The sequence below is a fragment of the Bufo gargarizans genome, chromosome 11, assembly GCF_014858855.1.
Source record: "Bufo gargarizans isolate SCDJY-AF-19 chromosome 11, ASM1485885v1, whole genome shotgun sequence".
In the NCBI taxonomy this organism is placed as follows: domain Eukaryota; kingdom Metazoa; phylum Chordata; class Amphibia; order Anura; family Bufonidae; genus Bufo; species Bufo gargarizans.
Genome location: NC_058090.1, coordinates 91,556,994 through 91,578,919, shown reverse-complemented (window position 1 = coordinate 91,578,919; position 21,926 = coordinate 91,556,994). Strand labels below are relative to the sequence as shown.

Genomic DNA, 21,926 nt, shown 5'->3' with positions numbered 1-21,926 from the left:
CGGCCACCATGTGGTGGTATGTGGCGGTATTATCCGGTCACCATGTGGTGGTATGTGGCGGTATTATCCGGTCACCATGTGGTGGTATGTGGCGGTATTATTCGGCCACCATGTGGTGGTATGTGGCGGTATTATTCGGTCACCATGTGGTGGTATGTGGCGGTATTATCCGGTCACCATGTGGTGGTATGTGGCGGTATTATCCGGTCACCATGTGGTGGTATGTGGCGGTATTATTCGGCCACCATGTGGTGGTATGTGGCGGTATTATCCGGTCACCATGTGGTGGTATGTGGCGGTATTATCCGGTCACCATGTGGTGGTATGTGGCGGTATTATCCGGTCACCATGTGGTGGTCGTATTCAGGCTCCGTGTGGGGTCCTGGCAGTCGTCACCCCTCTCCCATACTGACCCCCTAACCACCGCTGTAATGGGGGCGGTCAGTATATGGGGCACATTCTAGAGTCCGTCAACTAAAAGTACAAGAACCAGCAAGGCATGCTGGTACTTGTAGTTTCCTGCCCGCACTTCGAGCTTATTATGGAAGTCTCTCAAGGCCCCGCCTCCCGCTGTTGTTTTCGTCCCCACTCCCAGTACTACGTGCTCTCTGCGGTTGTGTGTGTGTTGACGTAACACTACTCCCCCTAAAAAGTGGGCCGTCATAGAACTACAGGGGGGCGGGGATTCCCACGTGACGGAACCGCACTGGCAATGCATCTTCTAAAAAAAAACTATTTGTGGGCGTGTCGAATACAGGCTGAGTGGGCGGACTTTCGCTTTTAGCTTCACTGTGGCTGGGCGGGGCTGGGCGATGACGTCACGGAACCACGCTCCGACGTCGCACGTAAGCCGCCCTTGTCGGAGGGGGGAGGAAGCGTAAACCGGAAGTGGGATTAATAAGGCGGCTGGCACTTCCTGCTCGCTGTATGAGGAGACTGGAAGCGGAGGGGAAAGCAGTCGAAGCGGCGGAGCTGTGACTGAGCGGCTGCCACTGGTGAGTGCCCCCGGTTTACCGTGTTTCCGCCGTGTATTTTCTCGGTCCCCGCCCGGAGGTTGTCGGTTACGGGCCGTCTGTGTTTACCTCTGGTGGCCGCACGGCCCTGACGTCTCCGCGGCGTGATTTGCGGTGTATTGTACACAGAAAGTGCGGGAGGGTGGCCTTCGGTGTGACTCCTAGGTCACAAATGGTTAAGTTCTGGGTGAAGGACTACAAGTCCCAGCAATGGGGGGGGGGGGCGAATTTGCGCGACTTATCCAATTCCTCAATGTTGTGTTTTTTTTTATTTTTTATTCCTCCTTGTTTTAAAGATCTCTGCTTGCTGTCAACAAGCAAAATCACACACTTCCCATTGGCTGCGTCTCCGTTTCCGCCTCGGCTGTAAATAAACGGATGATTGGCGCAGACCCGTCAGAAATCGGTTGTTCGTGGCGGATCCCTCCTGGACCGCCATCGCCTCACCGCTGAGGTTTTGCTGCCGTGTGTCGGGGGCCAGCGATGAAATCCGCGAAAAACGACGACCAGATCTGTGTGGGTTTATCGGATTTCCCAGACTGGATGCGATGGTAGCAAACCCTCAGCGGTGAGGAGCATTAGGTTGGTGCCTGTTTTTAGACTAGGGATGGAAAGGCTCAGTGTCTCCCTTTAGATGACAGCAAGCAGAGGTAGAGCTGGTGAAGGTGTCTGGAATGGTCACATTGCGTTCCTTGCTGGAGTGACAGCTGCATGTGGTGGCCGTTGCCTGCGCACAAGGTTGTCAGACACGGGTAGTCGGGGTGGGCGCCGTACAGAGGTTGTCAGACACGGGTTGTCGGGGTGGGCGCTGTACAGAGGTTGTCAGACACGGGTTGTCGGGGTGGGCGCCGTACAGAGGTTGTCAGACACGGGTTGTCGGGGTGGGCGCCGTACAGAGGTTGTCAGACACGGGTTGTCGGGGTGGGCGCCGTACAGAGGTGGTCAGACACGGGTTGTCGGGGTGGGCGCTGTACAGAGGTGGTCAGACACGGGTTGTCGGGGTGGGCGCTGTACAGAGGTGGTCAGACACGGGTTGTCGGGGTGGGCGCTGTACAGAGGTTGTCAGACACGGGTTGTCGGGGTGGGCGCTGTACAGAGGTTGTCGCCGCTCGCAGCCTGACCTATAAATTTAAGGGGTTGTCTAATAAGTGGGTAGGTGATCAGCCTCTGGTCCGCAGGGGTCTGCCCCCCCCCCCCCCCCCCCCCCCCATATGTTTGAGGAGACCGTGCCGGGGTTGTCACATGGTCCCAATCAAGTCGCGGTGCTCCACGGCCGCCTCAGGAGGACCCCCCGCAACTTATCGGAAGCTGATCACCCTCTTACACCGGGGAGCTCGTATACGCTTAATAAACTGGTCGGCATTTAGTTTTTTTTTTACTTTTTAGTGAATGACCCCGCTGTGTTTTTGGATGGCACATACTCGCTGGGGACCACAGTTCTGCTGAGGATCGGTACTAGGTCTGAGCCACCCTCGGTACTGATCACCATTCCTCTGCCCGCTGTCCTGGTGCCGGCGCCCCTTCCTGAGCTCGCCAGTATGCTGGCACTTGTAGTCCCTCCTGTGCTGTCGGTTTGTGGAGTGTGACTTGTGCCCCGCAGCGTCCTTGTCATGTGCCGTGTCCTCACGTAAAACCGCCAGCCGCTGTTCCTCCTCCTGGATATACCGTACCTCTGTGCCTTGGGAAACTGGATGGATTCTGACCGGATTCTCCTCCTCCCCAGAGATGTGAACAGTCCAGTCATGTTCATAGAGGGGGGGGTTACGTTTTTTGCATTGATTGAATAACTAACTTTGAATGGAATGCAAGAACTATACTGAAGACTGACACAGAGCAGCAGGAGAAGGCCTTGTGCAAACGCTGCCGCAATTTTATGGTCTTTGGAAATTTCACGGAGCCATTAAAAGGGGAGTCCTATAGAGAGAACCCCGTCTTTGATCGGATGTTTGGGAGATTTTGGGGTTAATATCTTGTCATATAGGGGGTGTCCTCCTCCGTCTCGTCCATATACTTGGCCTAGCACGGGGGTCGTCCTCTTCCTCCGTCGGCCTAGCGCGGGGGGTGTCGTCCTCCTTTCTCCTCTTCCTCCGTCGGCCTAGCGCGGGGGGTGTCGTCCTCCTTTCTCCTCTTCCTCCGTCGGCCTAGCGCGGGGGGTGTCGTCCTCCTTTCTCCTCTTCCTCCGTCGGCCTAGCGCGGGGGGTGTCGTCCTCCTTTCTCCTCTTCCTCCGTCGGCCTAGCGCGGGGGGTGTCGTCCTCCTTTCTCCTCTTCCTCCGTCGGCCTAGCGCGGGGGGTGTCGTCCTCCTTTCTCCTCTTCCTCCGTCGGCCTAGCGCGGGGGGTGTCGTCCTCCTTCTCCTCTTCCTCCGTCGGCCTAGCGCGGGGGGTGTCGACCTCCTTTCTCCTCTTCCTCCATCGGCCTAGCGCGGGGGTGTCCTCCTTCTTTCTCCTCTTCCTCCGTCGGCCTAGCGCGGGGGGTGTCGTTCTCCTCTTCCTCCGTCGGCCTAGCGCGGGGGTGTCCTCCTTCTTTCTCCTTCTTTCTCCTCTTCCTCCGTCGGCCTAGCGCGGGGGGTGTCGTCCTCCTTTCTCCTCTCCCTCCGTCGGCCTAGCGCGGGGGGTGTCGTCCTCCTTTCTCCTCTTCCTCCGTCGGCCTAGCGCGGGGGGTGTCGTCCTCCTTTCTCCTCTCCCTCCGTCGGCCTAGCGCGGGGGGTGTCCTCCTTTTCTCCTTTTCCTCCGTCGGCCTAGCGCGGGGGGTGTCGTCCTCCTTTCTCCTCTTCCTCCGTCGGCCTAGCGCGGGGGGTGTCGTCCTCCTTTCTCCGTCGGCCTAGCGCAGGGGGTGTCGTCCTCCTTCTTTCTCCTCTTCCTCCGTCGGCCTAGCGCGGGGGGTGTCCTCCTTCTTTCTCCTCTTCCTCCGTCGGCCTAGCGCGGGGGGTGTCCTCCTTCTTTCTCCTCTTCCTCCGTCGGCCTAGCGCGGGGGGTGTCGTCCTTTCTCCTTTTCCTCCGTCGGCCTAGCGCGGGGGGTGTCGTCCTCCTTTCTCCTCTTCCTCCGTCGGCCTAGCGCGGGGGGTGTCGTCCTCCTTTCTCCGTCGGCCTAGCGCAGGGGGTGTCGTCCTCCTTCTTTCTCCTCTTCCTCCGTCGGCCTAGCGCGGGGGGTGTCGTCCTCCTTCTTTCTCCTCTTCCTCCGTCGGCCTAGCGCGGGGGGTGTCGTCCTCCTTCTTTCTCCTCTTCCTCCGTCGGCCTAGCGCGGGGGGTGTCGTCCTCCTTCTTTCTCCTCTTCCTCCGTCGGCCTAGCGCGGGGGGTGTCGTCCTCCTTCTTTCTCCTCTTCCTCCGTCGGCCTGGCGCGGGGGGTGTACTCCTCCTCCGGTGGCCATGATACATCTGGGCTTTATGGTCCCATAGGGGATGAAATGTAATTCAGACACTGGTAGGAGTCCAGGACTCAGGGCGCAGGACGGGCACCTGGCTGGGGCACATCTGTAGTGATGCGGGCTGTCTTCCGATGCCGGGACGGACGGGATTGCTATGGGCAGGTTTGGGACCCTTTAAAGTGGAACTCTGGCAGCCTGCCGTTCCTAAGGTAGTCGGAGTGCCTCGGCTATTGCTAGGCATGAGCTGCCCCTGCTCTGTATAATCTGGGCGTCTGTAGTGATAAGTGGCGTCCGGCCGGGCAGAGGATATGTGTCAGAGATTCACAGGGGAATGCGCTGGAGTGATACAGAGACCGGGAGGCTGACAGCGCCCACCCACTTCCTCCATGCTGACGGTATAGATTAGGGGCCACGCCCCAGCGTTTATCGCAGGTCACCCGATCCCTACACCTGTTCACCGCTTCCTTCTACATGTCTCTGTAAATGTCGGCGCTGGCTCGGGGGAAGGCACCAACCTCAATCCGCACTTACCTGCCTCGTGATCTCGCCTGAGGACCCCCCCCCCCCCCTCCAGTCCTGCAGGTAGGGGCCTGCGCTTCACTCCTTGACTGCAGTAATAGTTTCCATTCCTTATTAAGATCTCTGCTTGCTGTCAGTGAGTGGAAGCCTGCTTGGACATCTAGGGACCTGTAGTGGAGGCACATGAGCTGAAGACGGGGGCGCAGGCCCACAAATGGTCGCACTACGTCTCTTTCCATTAGAGTAAGAATACTCCTGGCCATTTTTGAGGAGTATTTTCCCAGAGGAGGAGTATAAAGCTGCAGTAATACAGACACATACTACGTGGCCGGCACGTGTTCACACCTGCGTTTGGAGCCTCTGTCCACAGACCAGACACAAAGCCTCGTCTGCAGGACTTCTGTCTGGTACATACACCGGCTCCTGAACGGATCCCATCAGTCTGTTCAGGCCGGGCTCACAGCACGTATATATGATGTACACAAAAACCGTATGTACGTTACCAGACGCCATACTGCGGCATCCGTCCATTGTGAAAAAAAATAAAAAAGTAAACTTTTTGTTTTTTTTGCTGAACCTTGCAGGATGGAAGAACGTGGTCCACTGCACTTTCCTATCCTGCAGAGTTCTGCAAAAAATGTATAGTTTTATAAATGTTTTACAATGGAACTCCATGGTGATGGATGCCGCAGTATGGCGTCTGTCCGAGGCGTCCGTTAATGTATACGGTTTTTGTGTATGTTGAATGTATGACAAACGCCCAGCCTTACGTGCCCGATCCAGCACCTCCATTATATTCGCTGTTCTGCTCATCTAACGGAGCAGAAGATAAATAACTAGCGGTGGTGTGAACGGGGCCGAGGGTGAAGGCCGGTCCAATATAGCGGAATTAACCCTGTCTGCGGTGCAGTGTGTGTGAGTGATGTCTACATCACACACGTATACATGTGGTGATCACACACTGCTGTCACCTCGGACCCCCCGGCTTCCCCTGCTGCAGGCCGCTGTATCGCTCTGGCCCAAACCATCCAATAGTAAATCTCCTTACTGTATGGAGCTTTGCTATTGTCCAGTTCAGGCACAGTCCGCATCGCTGCGCTGCTGAATGTAGGGGGGAGGGTGTCGGTACACCTTAGACTTTTTCCAGGGAGTAAAATGGCCTGAACAGGCGTCGGGGACGCTTGTACAGTCGTTATTGCGACCTCTGGTTGTGTCTGCCCACCGGGGGTGTAAGTCATGTGCTTTATGACAGCGTCCCCCTCATCAGCCCCGGGGTGTTTGCAGTGGCTGATATTTGGTTTCCCCACAGCGCCACCCCAGGGGGAAGGAAGTATTACACAGTGACCATTGTGTACTTGGATCCTGAGCAGGCAGCCCCTTGTTCCGGATTGACAAGTGAATACTATTAGATCAGTGCTGGAACCCCCCCCGTCACTAGAATAGTTCTCCGTACTCCTCGGAGCCCGCCGGTGGACACCCTTTACGTGGTGTAGTCTGCAGTGGGCTGGGGTGAAGTGAGCAGCAGGTAACGGGGGGCACGTGTGGGGGTAGCATCTGCAGGATAGATGGGGCGAACTGCTTAAATGGCACTTCCCAGTACTTTCAGTGAGTATTCCCAGGAGGGTTTTTGTTCCTATTAGGCCTCGCGCTCACGGCGTCCGATCCCTTTTGACCAGTGGATCAGTCGGCTTCTGTTTAACCCCCCACGTGCCGGATGAGCTGGGTCTGACGCCCTGTGCGTTTGCCACCGCATGTGGGGTTTGCGAGGGTGGACGACACGAGGCTTTTGGCAGCTTTGACCACAAGGAAGGAAACGCGTCAGATGTTGGCTTCCTTTTGTTTGCGAGACAAAGGGGGTCACACACGGAGCATTGCTGCGCTCACCTGTGCCGGGGGGGGGGGGGGGTGAATGACGCCACCTACGAGTGTCAGTGCTCATGCGTCGCTCTGTCGGGGGCCGTGTTATACTGGAAGAGGGCCCAGTCCTGAGTGCAGGTGATGTCTGATCCCAGAGACCCCCACCCGTCATAGGGAAGTGGTCAGGTGGTGGAGCTTGCAGAAAGAAGTGCATTCTCTACTATGGGGGTCTTGGGGGCTGTGGCCCCTCGTTCTCTCGGTTTGTGAGTCTTGTCCTAATCTCCTCTGTCTTTTGCAGTCAGCAGGAAGAAGAAGATGAAAACCGGTTGCAGTATTGGGGACAAGCCAAAAGGAGGGGGAGGTAAGTCGTCTGGGGCGGGTGACCGGTGGTCTCACAGGTCTACACGGGGACGAATGCCGCTCGGTCAGCCCCTTCTGAAATGCTCCGACCTGTATTTTCAGGTTCCCCCCCACACGGTGTTAGGTGGTTGATCAAACGGCAATTCCATAATGTAATGTGGCGGCTGCTGGGCGTTCCCCGGATCGGCACCGTCCAGTCTCGTCGTCTGTTCTCTTCCTGTCGTTCTGCTCAGTGTCTTTTGCTTATATTACTGTTTTTTCACTTTTTTTTTCTTCTGGTTTCTTCGTCTGAGTCCATGTGATAGCATCACGAAGACCCCTCCCTGTCCATGTTTTATTAGTCCCACTAAGGACTCTAGTCTAGACAATTACCCCCCCCCCCCCCCCACGCGGGGGTCTTGTAGGGGTTGTCACTTCAGCAAATAGCATTTATCATGTAGAGAAAGTTAATACAAGACATTTACTAAACTTACTAATGTATTGTGATTGTCCATATTGCCTCCTTTTTCCATCACATTATACGCTGCTTGTTTCCACGGTTATGACCCCCCCCCATGAAACTATCTGAGGTGGTCGTGCTTGCACACTATAGGAAAAAGCACCCGCCTATGTGTGCCTCCTCAGCCACCAGAGAGGCTGGCGCTTTTTCCTATAGTGTGCAAGCACGACCAGCAATGATGGATTCCAAGGTGGTCGTAACCGTGGAAACTAGCCGTGTATAATGTGATGGGGAAAAAATAAGGCAACATGGACGATCACAACACCTTAGTGCGTGTGATAAATGGCACTTGATAAAGTGAGACGGTTGTCGGCCGTGGCTAGCTTTACCCCTTTATGGGTAGGTGCCCAGGACTAAAGGGACTTGGTGAAATGTGTGTATCTCGCTGGGCGGCACCGATCCCGTGTAGTCACCCGCAGGCCGGGTCCTCTGTCCCCAAACAGGCGGGATCCCAGATGATGATTCAACCATTTCACAAGGTCGTACTTTTCTGTCCCGTGCGGTGTGTGTTTTAGCGCCCGTCCTCGCCGCTGTCTCCCCCCGATCCTGCAGTGTCCGCTCGCCTTTCGTCCTCCTGTATGTGTAGGTTGGTGCTTGTGCTTCCGTCTAATGCTGGCAAATCTAATCTCTCTCTGCTCTTCTCTATTTTTGTGTATGTCTTCTGCTTAAATGTCTTATTTTTAGTTTTTTGTTTTGTTTTTTATTTCCCATGGTTTTCGTCTGACCTTTTCTTTGGCGATCACTTGTCCCTTTTTTTTTTTTTTTTTTTTTTTTTTTATCATTTATTTGATTTCTTTAACAATCTGCAGGTTATCACTTCCCGGACTGGGCCTACAAGGCGGAGTCTAGCCCCGGCTCCCGGCAGATCCAGCTATGGCACTTCATCCTGGAGCTGCTGCAGAAGGAGGAGTTCCGTCACGTCATCGCCTGGCAGCAGGGGGAATACGGGGAGTTTGTCATCAAGGATCCGGACGAGGTGGCCAGGCTGTGGGGCCGGAGGAAATGCAAGCCCCAGATGAACTACGACAAGCTGAGCCGGGCGCTCCGGTAAGGGCTCATGTGGGATCCTTCCCTTGTTTTGCCCATCCCCCTCTGCTTGTTCCGCATGCCGCATTAATTGATGGCTGACGTTTCCAGCATCGCTCACTACAAGATCCGACCTGGTTAGGAAATCTCACGGCGTGTCGTTAGTCACCGGGTGTGACCACTTCAGGGTTGTCACCCTCGTCCTCCAGTCTCTGGGGTGAGCCCTGCAAACTCTCCCTAAACCGGGGATGGTCAACCCGAGGCCCTCCAGCTGTTGCAAAACTACAACTCCTAGCATGCTCTAATGGCTGTAGGCTGGCCAGGCACGCTGGGAGTTGTAGTTTTGCAACAGCTGGCGGGCCGCAGGCTGGGCATCCTTGCCTTAAACGCATTTGGATTTAAAGGGCTTGTCCTTTTAGGGACAATTGAGACTTTGCAGGGTGACTCATCTGCATCTGACTCTCGATGTAATACCTGTGTTCTCTTCCACGTCGCCCCCACACTGGGCACGGGCACAGAACAGCGTTGTTTTGCTGCTTCTGAAGTCACGACTAACGTGGAGCATCCAGATACATGTTCTTATTATATCTCCTGGTGCGTCTCCTCCCACCGTCCTGGCTGCTTTCTGTGCCCGTGGTATACAAGTAGGCAGCGCTGGAAGGTGCCCGGCTTCTTGGAGGTACTGGGTAATCGGCTGCTGGTTTGTTTTTCCTTAACATGTGTTCAGGTTCCCATGGATTGCGATAGCTCGTACTGCCCCTACGATCACAGACTCGCACGAGCTTCACAACTGACATGGCCGCAGCTGTCCACAGGTTGTGTCCTGAGCTGCAGTACCCCACATGACCCGTGGACAGATGTGGCACTCTTGAGGAGCTTCACTGCAGCCTGAGAGCCTAGAACGTCCGACTGCTTCCTAAACTTGTGGCGCTCCAGCTTTTTGCAAAACTGCAACTCCCAGCATCCCTCGAGAGCCGACGGCGGCTGGAGGGCAACAGGTTTGGGAACTGGGAAGCTATAGCACAGGTAGAGTTTGTGTAATTCTCTGCTGGATTAAAGGAATTGTCATCCCGTAAGGTTAATTCCGTAATCGCCGTCACTCCCTTGTGCCGACACAAAAGAGACGGGGCAGGGAAAACCTTCCTTTAATCTCATGTGGGATCCAGAAAGCCTCGTCACCCAGAAACTGAGCCGGAAGAACAAACAAGGAATTTCACATTATTATGCTTTTATTAAAACGTGCAGGTTTTGGTTAACTTTCTACCTTCTTCCTGCCTGTTTTCTACCCTCAGGCTTTTCTGTATACATCAGTTAGCTATTAGCTTAAAGGGGTTGTTCATAGTCTGGTGGTCTTTCAGCAGACGGCAGCACTCAGATCCCCCGCCTTCCATGTCTGGTTTGCCGCTGCTGCCGCCAGTGACCTGCCCTCCTTGATATGGCGGAAGAGGGGCAGGTTCCAGAGTGGGAAGCAGCCGGGACTTTCCCTCTGCAATGCCGATCTCGCCTAAATCCTGTCCTTGGCCGAGCACGCACATGTTATGAATGGGTTAAGGCCGCAGCTAAAAGCTACCACCGGGCCAGTCGTCCTCCTCTCCCTGCGGAGCCGATATACCTGTATGTATGATCCTGTAGGGCTCTGCAGTTGGTGCCTTCTGGCTAATTGAACAGAATTTCTATGAAAGTTTTGTTTACGCCCCGAGCAGCGACCACCCCCTCCCCCCGCTGTCTTTTTCCCAGCGATCAGCCGAGGTGTAAACCGGATTCAGTTGTGTGCAGAGCGTCGTCTCAGCCGCCCGGGGCTCATCACACGTCTTCTGCTGATAGCATGCGGTGTTGTGCAGACGGGCAGCTTCCTCTCGCTCTTCCTCACCGTGCAGGCCCGGCCTGGTATCTGCCCTGCGCACACAGGGCGTGTGGACTTTGTCTTGACACATGAGCTGCGCCGGCAGAGATTACTGAGCGCCCGAGAGGCGGTGATGGGGACGTTACTGACCTGTGTCTCTTTTCCATTGCAGATATTACTACAACAAGAGGATCCTGCATAAAACCAAGGGCAAGCGCTTCACCTACAAATTCAACTTCAACAAGCTGGTCATGCCCAACTACCCCTTCATCAATATAAGGCCCAACGGTAAGATGACACGGGCACTTAGACATTGATAGTTCACCCTGATGGATGAGGGTCCGACTCCCAGCAGCTTCACCCCCTTCGTTCCTAACCTGCTCCACTTATTGAAGGGTGCCATCACAACCAAATGTATGGTCTTGGGCTGCCATTGTCCCATAGGCCGGATCATCGGTGGGTTGCCTGAAGTCAAACGGTCACTGATCTGGTCTTGGGATCCTCAAAGTACAGGAAGAGTCCTGTGTGACCTCCAGTTACATGTACGGTATTACACGAGAAGCCTACGGCCGCCATGCACTGACCAAAGCGACCATTCACTTGCGCAGTTGGCAAGCTTAAAATAAATATTCATTGAGTTAAATATTGACGGCCTTAAGGGGGTCCAACTCCTAGAACCCCCCCCCCCCCCCCCCAAGAAGCAGCTTTTGGGAGGGGAAGCGGCTTCTTCCTCACCCTCTGTCACGTCCGTCAGTCACATGACAAGTGAATGCGACTTGGCTGCCATACTAAGAACGGCCACTATAACATTTACAGCGCTGTTCTTGGTATAGTATAAAGAGTCTGACCCCCACCAATCGGATATTGATGAGCTATCCTGAAAACCCCTTTTAGAGTAATTCAAGGGAATCCTTTTCTGGGAAAGCTGGATGTTAACAAAGATGGTCCCGTACTGAAAGGATCATACTTGCCTTCTCTTCTCCGATCCTTCACCTTCCACTCTGGGATATGTTTTCTTCCTCCCTGGATTCAGTGGTGATGTGTCCACAAGAGGCACACGGGTAAGTATAGCCCTTTTAATAAGGGAGGCGGTTCATTAGCGTGTTCTCTGGCATATACATATTGCAGATCTTTCCTCAGAATAGGTCATCAATATGAATTTAACTTGGCGCCTACTCTTGGCACGGCTGCTGCTCAGCCGTGAGAGCTGCGGCCTCCAAGCACAGCGCCGTCCACTATATAGAGGCTGTGCTTGGTATTGCAGCTTAGCCCCTTCACTTGAATGTGACTGAGCTCCGCCTAGGCCATGTGACTGAGCTCCGCCTAGGCCATGTGACCGATGAATGTGACTGAGCTCCGCCTAGGCCATGTGACGTCGCTAGTGTAGGAAGAGGCCTTCCAGAACGCCGCTGTCTTTGTGCAGCTGATCAGCGGGGGTCCTGGGAGTCAGATCCCCACCGATCCGATATTGATTACCATCTAAAAAAAATGTTTAAACTTTTTTAAAGGATATGTACATCTTTGGAGTCAAATTCTTTATTTTTTTTATGTTTGCATTTAACTTTATTTTTGGCTAAAAATCATATTTTCCCCCAAAAATTTAGCTGTTCAGTCACAAAGGGTTAACTGTTTTTCTAGCTGTGTGACTGGTACTTTCACTTTGTGCCAGTCATCTAATAACCCTTAGGCCCCCTGCAGACGAACGTGTCCGGATTAGGTCCAGATGCGTTCAGTGAAAACTGCGCAATTTTGTAAGCGCGTCCATTCAGTTTTGTCTGCGATCGCGTTCAGTTTTTATCGTGCGATTTAATGCATTTTTTCACGCAAGTGATAAAAACCTGAATGTTTACTAACAACCTCTCCTAGCAACCATCCGTGAAAAACGCATTGAAACCGCAGTTGCTTGCGGATGCGCTTTTCACACAGCCCCATTCACTTCTTGCGTGAAAATCACAGAATATAAAGAGTGCTGCGATTTTTCACACAATGCACAAGTGATGCGTGAAAAACAACTCTCCTGTACACAGAACCATTGAAATGAATGGGTCAGGATTCCGTGCGGGAGCAATGCGTTCACATCACGTATCGCACCCGCGCGCGGAATACTCGCTCGTGTGAAAGGCGCCTTAAACTACTAAGAGGTCATAAAGTCTTATTTAGGCCACATTCTGATCAGTAAGATAACGATTGATTGAGCTATAGTAAGTGTTTATAAGGTCAGAGATAAGGAGTCCGTCTGCTCCTCAGATGACGGAAAAGACGACAAATCCGCAGGCAGCTAGTAGAGCATTTTGGCTCCGTACAGAAAAAGGATTCCATATTGTTAATAAAGACTAATTTGAAAAAAAGATTTTTAGCTCAAAAGTATAATGCAATAAAAACAAACTAAAAAAAATGCCCTCAAAGGTGTCCACAGCCTTTTAACGGTCCCGTAGGTGTTGTCATCTGGCCTTTTTATTTAAAGTATGCCTGGGTATGTACCCATATTGAGGGTCTTCAAAATCCAGGGGGCACCCCCTTTTTCCTGGTCGTGATGTGTCGTCACCCCTCATCCAGACACAGATATAACTGAGTATGGCGGTATCTGACGAGGTCAGCCAGGTCACTGCCTCACTTTTCTTGCAATACCCCAAAAATTTGAAGTATTGTGCAATGGTCCTTTTGCTGCACCCTGCCGCGAGCCATGACTTCTCCTTTTGTAATTCTGTGAAGCGCGATGGAATTTCCCTGCCGTGAGATTCCAAGTATGGCGACAATTACCGGCAAATCTGTCTGTAGCAGCAGCGGTCAGGTTTTTTTTATATATTTTTTTTTATTTTACGGATATTTTTCGATGTAGCAGCGGTGAAGTCCTGGGTCGAGTGTTTCTTGTGGGTTTTTTCTTTTTCCTGCCAGCGGCAGAACGAGCAGGAAACATGACCCGTAGTAAGGAGCTGAAATTCCGGTTTCATTTCTCCTCTTTGCAACAGACCCCCCCCCACAAACTCCATAGGGTTTGTGAGGGGGGGTTCAGATGGCAAAAAGTGGGAAAAACTTTATTGAATCCTAAATTTATTTTTTTTTTTTCCCCTTCTCTACATTCACAAAGCACATTGGCCCGGTAATAAAATGGCGGTGGGGGGGGTTCCTATTTAATTTTTGTTTTTAGAGGTGAAGCGACAAAACAATGTAGAATTGGCCATTTTTTTACTTCTCCGTGTTCCTGTAAGGGATAAATGCATTTATATTTCAATAGTGCAGGTGTGTGTTTTTTTTTTTGTAACTGGTTTTTTTTTTTTACACTGAATTACCATTGCCGCCTATGGGGCTTTTAGTAAGTTTCTGTGAAGCCTTGAACTATCACTGTGGTTGCCTCAGATCCTTTTCCACAGGTCAGGCCACTCGCTGTTCGTAAAGTGATGGTGTGTCCTAGTCAAGTGACATCCCTTTAAGATGAATAGCCCTTTAACAGTCCTAAAATACATTGTATGCTCGTGTGCATTAGTTAAGGTTTATTTATATGTCCATCTCTTTCTTGCAGGTGGTGTTCCTCAGAGTGCCCCACCAGTCCCCACAGCCTCATCCCACTTCCACTTCTCTCCTTTGGATTCCCCCAATGACGATGGACATGTGAACCATTTTACTGGAAGCTCCTCTGCGCAATCCAGCAGGGAATCCCTGAATGATGTCAGTGAGCGGAAACCAATTCCTTCAGAACCTGAAGATCTCCACTCGATGGAGTGGCGTCGCAGTACAGACCACATGTCTTCTAGGAATAACATCAACACAGGTCACCATGGCCTTCAAAAGCATAAATCTGATCTCATGCTTCCAGTCTTCTCAATGCCTGGCATGTACCCAGACACCCACAGTCCATTTGCAGTCTCTCCTCTCCACGGACGCGGAGGGCTAATGAGCGTACCCATCTCGCCAGCCTTGTCCCTGACACCCACAGTCTTCTCTTACAGTCCTTCACCTGGACTGAGCCCGGCTTTCCAAAGTGGCAGCTGCTTTAACTTCAACCCAGACGAGATGAAACACTACCTGCAAGCCCACGCCTGCTCTGTATTTAACTACCACTTAAGTCCACGGACTTTACCAAGATTTCCCAATTTCATGATGCCGCCACCACATCGCCCCTTCCCACCTGAAGAGCAGCAGTCTTTCCCCATTAAGCTGCAGCCTCCTCCGATGGGACGCAAGAACAGAGAGCGTTCGCAGAGCTCTGAGGAGAAGCACCAAGCTCCTCCACAACCGCCTCTCCAGCCTGTCAAAGTTGAACCAGTGTCAGACGAAGAGGATCTCCTTTCTGACGAGGAACTGGATTGTGGAGACTATGCCGTGAAAGAAGACACCAGTAGTGAATCTGAAGCAGGAACCCCTTCACCTAAACTGGACTTTGAGAAGATGGGCCATACTTTTGTCAAGCCAGCAGCTCCTTCTTGGCCACAGTTTTCCACGGCTTCCGCTAGGCTTCATTACCCCAAGGAGGGTACAGAAGGTCTGGTCGAGGCTGGCGAGAAAGCCGTGAAAGACTATCCCACTGAAACTGCTGTGGTGGAAAAGAAGGAGGAGACTCTACCACCAAAGCTGCGCTTTAAACGTCTCTGGAACGGGGAGGCGCACGCGGAAGTTGTTGAGGATAAGGAGTGCAGAAAAGTCAGTTGCATCATCAATGGCTGCCGCCCCTCCGACCTGCCGGTAGAAACACACGCCGTAGCTGCAGCTGCCGACTCCTAGTACAGAGATGGCTACTTCTATTTTTTTTTTTTTTAACGCATTATCCTATTTATGTGGCATTGCTGCAGAAAGGGTTGAGGTTGAAGGTTTTCTTTCATGAATTCCTAGCCTTCCTATTGCTTGGAAGGGGATTTACAAAATATATATATAATTTTACACACCATATACTAATTTTAGGGTTCTAAGGTTTCAGGTAAAATGATACCTCTTATCTATGAAAGGGGTGCCTTATATTTTAGATCCTCCCTTTTCCCCAAAAAAAATTTGCCTGTTAGATGGCCGCATCAGAGTCCTCTACTTTTTAGCTTAATAACCGTGTCACGTGGAGCTTCAATCAAGAAATTTTTGTAAAGCTGAGAGATGTTGCGTTGATGTATTCAGGGTTCTGTACTTGAGACAAAAAGCAAATCAGGCATTTTTGTAAAAAATAAATAAAATCTTAAAAAATCAGAGGGAGGAGAGTCGGTTGGAAAACCTGACACTACAACACGGGTTGTAGGGACTAGAGAACTGCGCTAGCTGGTTGAGTGGGAGTGAATGAAGTAGTCTTTGTAATATATTCCCCCCCCCCCCCCCCCACCGTTGTGATGTCATGGGTGAGAAGTCCTATTTTTGTACACGGAAAGTCATTGTTTAACGAGCAAAGCTTAAAGCAGCAGTACGGTCTATAAAATGATCAGATGTAGAAGAAAGAAATTTCTGCACCTGCGTCCAATTGCTTAGAACGAATATAGATATTTGCTCAGGAGTATGAAATCTATCCTGACATAGGAACACCAGGATGTGGACCTCTTGTGGGTTTCATGACCTACAAGAAGCAGACGTGAGAGAGCGCAGGAAGTTCAGGGAAATGAAGTTTAAAAAAAAACTGCACATGTTCAGCCGCCGCTCTTTTTTTCCCTTTTTGTCTCGAGTTCTTTAAACAGACGTCTGCCTCGATTTCCTCTTTTTGTGACGTCAGTGCATTCCTGGTAATTAGAAGACTCCAAAGTTTCGTACCCTACCGTCATCAAGTAGAAAAGGACGATAACACTCGCACATACTATAAGGACTTCAGACGTGCTGTCATCATGAGGGTTAGGCTTGGCCTCCCAGAGTTTAGGTTTAGTTCCTGGTAGGTTACCATTGGAACTGGCCTTAGAGAGTCAATAGCCGTCGTCCGAATGATCAACTGTCTCTCCCATATCTGTCATACATCCATGAGGAGCAGGTTCTGGGTATATGGGTGGTTCTAAAGAGGCTAGTCTGAATTTATGGTGGTTAGCCCTTACAGGTTGAGTCCATCCTTTCAGACCGGTTCCATAACTTGGTCAGGAATGCAATGGGCGGCTCCGAGAGACAAAATTGCTGTAGCTGCCAAACTTGTTTTAAAGTTGTGTGCACCTGACCCCTCCGAAAGGCAATTATAGCATTGACTTTGGCCAAAATATTTACTATTCTGGTCAGAATTGACTAAGTGGTAGTAGACCCATCAGTCTTTGTCTCTTCAACCCTTTGTTGCCTTGGGTTAAAATAATCTGTGACTCGATGAAATAGTTTGTTAAAATAGGCTTAAACTACCTCCATTGAAAAAAGGTTCTCCAAAGATTTCCACACCAGGAGGTTGCGGTCCATGACCCCAGAGGCTGCGTCTGTCCTCATAGGTTGGAGAATGTCAGAACCTGGCTGTGGTTGGCCTCCATAAGTTTCCACCTTCAATGAATGACATAGGCTATGTTTTTACATTGAATTAAAACAAAGAAAGCACTTGTCTTCCAAAGCACTTCTTCCACATTTAAGGTTTCATCCTTTTTTGGTTTCTCCTCAACTTAGTTGACCTGTATTTTCCCCTTCCAATCTTTTGAAGTCAAGCTGTGGTAGACCTGAGCTTGGAAATTTGGCTCTGATCCTACTCGGAGAATACAGAAGGTCTTGTAGAGGATCTATTACATGAGCGTTAATGTTTTTTGTTTCTACTTGTGAAACCAGGTGTGACCTGTGATTCATTTGAGACTTTCCTCGGCCAGTGTGGCTAGGAATCTAATCTCAAAGCAGTTTTTGCATTGCTGGTGCTTTAATTGGACGAAAAGAAATGGGACACCTTCCCTCGGGTGCTGTCATCCTATAACCTTTTGTTGTGCTCATTTCTCCAAAGTTCTAGTTCCCAATGTCAGATTCAAGAATGCGGTCTAACCTGTCCTGTTGACACCTTTTTGCCCTGTTGTCTCTTCCTTCAACGCTTGTTTCTTTGCCTGCAGAGGAGTGCCTTTCCTCAGGAACTTCTCAGAATGATGCGTGACTCCTACACATCAAAGTTAATTCTCTGTTCCTCATCCTCCTTTCTATCAGTTTCATTTTTCAAATGGTAAAGATATGCACAACTTCATGTTACGGCAAGGCATTACATATTTGCCAACAATCCCGAAAACTGGACGGCAAACTGTCCGCCCCTATCCCCCAACAGCATTGCCCAGAGGTGCAGTATTTACGATAGAGACCAATTCTGTTTGTTCCATGGTTTTTGAAGTCTTGATCTGCTTAACCTCCTAGCCATTAGAGGCAACTGGCTACTGCTCTTTTTGATAGAAGGCTCCCCAGTGATCAGATGTGATCGGTGGAGAGACCATAGCAGTAAGTGTTCAATTCCCTTGCTAGCACTCCCGCAGGACAAGTGAAGTATTACACCTTTTCAATTCACTTCAATGGACAATGTATTGCACATACGTTGGGTCCTTCAGACTGAGATGTTTCTGGTTAAATAGAGTGAACACCCCATTTAGGACCCTTATTTAAACCAATGTCTGCTAGTGTAACGTACTGCTGCGTTAACCTTTTTTTTTTTTTTTTTTTTTTTTTTTTTTTTTGAAGGTTCATCTTGTTTGGTCTCAATTTTTTATAAGCATGTTATGATGCCAAAGTAGGAGCAATGAAGAGTTCATCTTATTTTGATTGGGTTCATTTTTATTTTTTCGTAACGTTTGCTACAAGGAGACTGGTTTACAAATTAGCTCTCCTCCAAAAGGAGGAATACGGTCTCCCGAAAGCAACCCATTGGTGGATACCCTGTAAGTCTGACCCATTAAAGATCCTCAGGTTTTGGCTGAGACGCCCATCTGTAGACAGTTGTTGAGGTTCCTCCTCCTCATCATGAGTTTGGCCTTCTACTGGTAAAATATTAAATGACACAATATTTGCCCAGCCCCCCCCCCCCCCCCCAAGTGCCAGGTTAATCTAGATGCTGCTTTTTTATGGCCGATGTAGGCTTGCTATTGTATTATACAGTGTGTTTGTGTGCTAGAATTAACTTAACAATGAACCTAGTTTTATCTTTTTACTTCGTTTAAAAGCAGGTGAGGCTTCAGAAGAGTAGCCTTTACCACGGTGGGATTTGCACATCATACCGATGGAGTTCTCTCTTGTTTCAGGGATTTCTCAGGGCCTCCGACACTGGACCCAGCCATTAGCGTCCAGGTTGCATTTTTATTTTCTTTGAAATGCATGCAAGCAAAGGCTCTGAGCTCCAAACCAATGTTGTAGTGAACAAAGAGCCGCTTCTAGTGTTAAAAAGTCGCCAGAAACGAAAGTAGACGGTGTCCTCTAAACCCCTTACTAACAGTCAGGAGTTCAATTATATTTTTTATTTCCAAGTTAAGTGCCAAATATTTAAGCAAGGGAGTGATGAAATGCACATCGGTGTGTTGTGTCTGAACACTAAAAGGACAATCAACCAAGTGGGGGGGGGGGGGTGTACCAAGCATTAACCAATGTTTGTCCTAGATACTTTTCAGAAGACCACCACATCCATGGAAGTCATAGACTTGGGCCACCACTGGTTTTCAGTAAAACAAAACCAGTTACAAGGTCTGTGGCGGTCAGTAAAACACCAGATGCCTTTGACACTCCTTTGGGCATCTTACGAGGGGTTTCACTGACTTTTTTGGTTTTAGACCCAAGCCCTATGACTCGGTGTGGTCGTTTGTCATGTTCGAAGGGTAGACTTTCCCGTTAAGTTCTCAATTTATGTACTGCGGTCTCTTTTACTTGTAATATGTGGGTTGTTTTAGTTTTACGGGGTGGGGGGTTAATATCGGGAGCTGTACAGAGGTTATGACGGCATGTCATATCTATATATCTAATAGGGCATGTGAAATGGGTACATTTTATCATCCCTTTGGGTCCATGGAGGGTGCCCTTTGTACAGATGTAACATATGGCGCTATATTTGTAGGAAGAAACCGATGCCTTGTGTTGTCCGAGAGAGCAAGTTTCGAGTGATGATTCGCCTTTAAAACAAAATGGCTGACTTTTTGCATGGTACAGCAAAACGGACAGTCTCGTTTAGTTATGGCGCCATCTTGAGGAACCACTCCTAACTACACGAGCTCTTTTTGACGTGGTTTCCTAACCCTTGGTTGATTGTCCGGATTTTAAATTCCAGCATTGCGTTTGATTTAAAGTGTTGGATTTTTTTTCTTTTAGACATTTTATAGAGTATTTTTTTTAATAATGCTCCTATTCTAGATATTTAGCGTTGATGCTGAGGTGGCTATTAATGTATTTGCCCCCGTCAGCTGAAGTGGGGGAGTTTCTGTACATAAATGTATACTAGCTAATCTGTGCAGTGCCTTTAGACGTTCCGATTTCTATAAAGTCTTCAAAACACAACTTTTTGGCATATATATTATATATATGATGTAATGTTATATAGAAATATATGTATAATATACATATTTTTTTCCCCAGGGGTATGTGATAGCTCTGTATTTTGTATAAAATGAATTGAAAGTAAAAGTATTTTACCTCAAATTTTAAGATTTTGGAAAAGTTAATAAAAATTTCCCTTTTCATTAAATGTTGAATCTGCTTGTGTGTTTTTGGGTTTTGTTTCTCTTTTCTAGACTGATTGACTTGATGATTGGGACATGGAGCCTCGTAAAGAGAATTTCTTTTGGGGCTGGTTAGATCAGTGTTCCTTAACTTAAAGGGCTTTTCCCATCTCAGACAATGGGGGCATATCGCTAGGATATGCCCCCATTGTCTGATAGGTCCCACACCTATATCGAGAACGGAGCCCCAAAAGTGAAGGAGAGCACACTGCCTCATTCATTTCTATGAGGCTGCCGAAAATTTCCGTCGGCCTCATAGAAATGAATGGGAGCATAGGCCGTGCATGCGCGGTACGGTCCCATTCACTTCTATAGGAGAGGCGGGGATTAGCGCTTGGTGGTGGACGGACCTTGGGAAATCTGGGGTCCTCCAGCCACAGCTCCCCGCTCCGTTCTAGATATAGGTGCGGTACCCGCACCTATCAGGCAATGGGGGCATATGCTAGCGATATGCCCCCATTGTCTATGATGGGAATACCCCTTTAAGTTCTCAGGGACCACCTGCTGGTCATGATTTGAAAATATCCCACAGAATTAATACCTGTGGTAAGCTCTGATGCATGGATACCAAGTATATCATCTTCTCAATACTAAGGAAATCCTGAAAATGTGACCTGCTGGTGGGCCCCTGAGGACCGGAGTTGAGGGACACCGCCTTAGATGATGAGTCGCAAGAACCGGTTGCTGCTTCATATCACTCGGCTTCCCTTTCAACAGTGGCCAGAGGTTGGTTGAACAATCATCTGGTGAGCGAACCCTTCGTAGACACGGACATACACCTTCTTAGTCTATATTGGTCAGCTAAAAGGATCATTGGTCACATTTCACATATGAATGATCATTTTGGTTGGAAATCCTCCATTTTGATGAACTTTAGAATGGACACTGCTTGGCTGTGTCAATTGGTCAATCAGTTTCACAAATATAATTTGCATTAACTCCTTTTGGGACATTTCTCGCAATAACATCTTAAATTGATTTAAATTGGACCTTGGGGTTTCAGCTACTCATCTGATTCCATTTGCTTTTGCCTTCAAGCGTGTGTTTTGTTTTGTTTTTTTTCAAAAGTGAAATTGTGAGGAATTGAGTATTAAGGGATATTTACAACTTTTGGGGACATTCTTCTTTATAATTGCATTGTACTCATTTTGAACTACAAATCATTTTTTTAATTGGTGTTTATTAAAAATGTTGAACCCCTCAAAAAATAGAAACTTCCATGAACTCACTATGCCCATCATGAAATACCTTGGGGTGTTTTCTTTCCAAAATGGGGTCACTTGTGGGGTAGTTATACTGCCCTGGCATTTTAGGGGCCCTAATGTGTGCGAAATAGTTTGAAATCAAAATCTGTAAAAAATGACCTGTGAAATCCGAAAGGTGCTCTTTGGAATGTGTGCCCCTTTGCCCATCATGGCGGCAAAAAGTGTCACACATGTGGTATCGCTGTACTCAGGAGAAGTTGGCGAATGTGTTTTGGGGTGTCATTTTACATATACCCATGCTGGGTGAGAGAAATATCTCGGCAAAAGACAACTTTGTATAAAAAAAAAAAGGGAAAAGTTGTCTTTTGCCAAGATATTTCTCTCATCCAGCATGGGTATATGTAAAATGACACCCCAAAACACATTGCCCAACTTCTCCTGAGTACGGCGATACCAGATGTGTGACACTTTTTTGCAGCCTAGTTGGGCAAAGGGGCACACATTGTAAGGCTCCATTCAGACGTCCGTATGTTTTGCGGATCCGATCCATGGATGCGTGGATCCGTAAAACACATACGGACATCTGAATGGAGCCTTGCAGGGGGGTGATCAATGACAGGGGGGTGATCAGGGGTTTATAAGGGGTTAATAAGTG

General features: G+C 49.5%; 1 protein-coding gene across 2 annotated transcripts; it reads left to right on the top strand.

Moving 5' to 3' along the window:
• Positions 1–861: 861 nt before the first annotated feature.
• LOC122921682 (ETS translocation variant 3-like) lies at positions 862–20,039 on the top strand. Of its 2 annotated transcripts, none has more exons than XM_044271843.1 (5): positions 862–995; positions 7,053–7,115; positions 8,423–8,660; positions 10,655–10,770; positions 14,003–20,039. In XM_044271843.1, exons 2-5 carry the CDS (start codon positions 7,070–7,072, stop codon positions 15,199–15,201), a joined length of 1,599 nt encoding a protein of 532 aa, XP_044127778.1. In that variant the 5' UTR covers positions 862–995; positions 7,053–7,069; the 3' UTR covers positions 15,202–20,039. The 2 variants fall into 2 exon arrangements, with proteins under 2 accessions (XP_044127778.1, XP_044127779.1); XM_044271844.1 differs by having other exon boundaries at positions 962–995; positions 7,057–7,115.
• Positions 20,040–21,926: the final 1,887 nt, after the last annotated feature.

Bases quoted from the DNA above. Each gene is read 5' to 3' on its own strand.
- LOC122921682 (XM_044271843.1), top strand. From the start codon at position 7,070: ATGAAAACCGGTTGCAGTATTGGGGACAAGCCAAAAGGAGGGGGAG. The intron at 7,116-8,422 runs GTAAGTCGTCTG...AACAATCTGCAG, and splicing joins CAAGCCAAAAGGAGGGGGAG to GTTATCACTTCCCGGACTGG. The intron at 8,661-10,654 runs GTAAGGGCTCAT...TTTCCATTGCAG, and splicing joins AAGCTGAGCCGGGCGCTCCG to ATATTACTACAACAAGAGGA.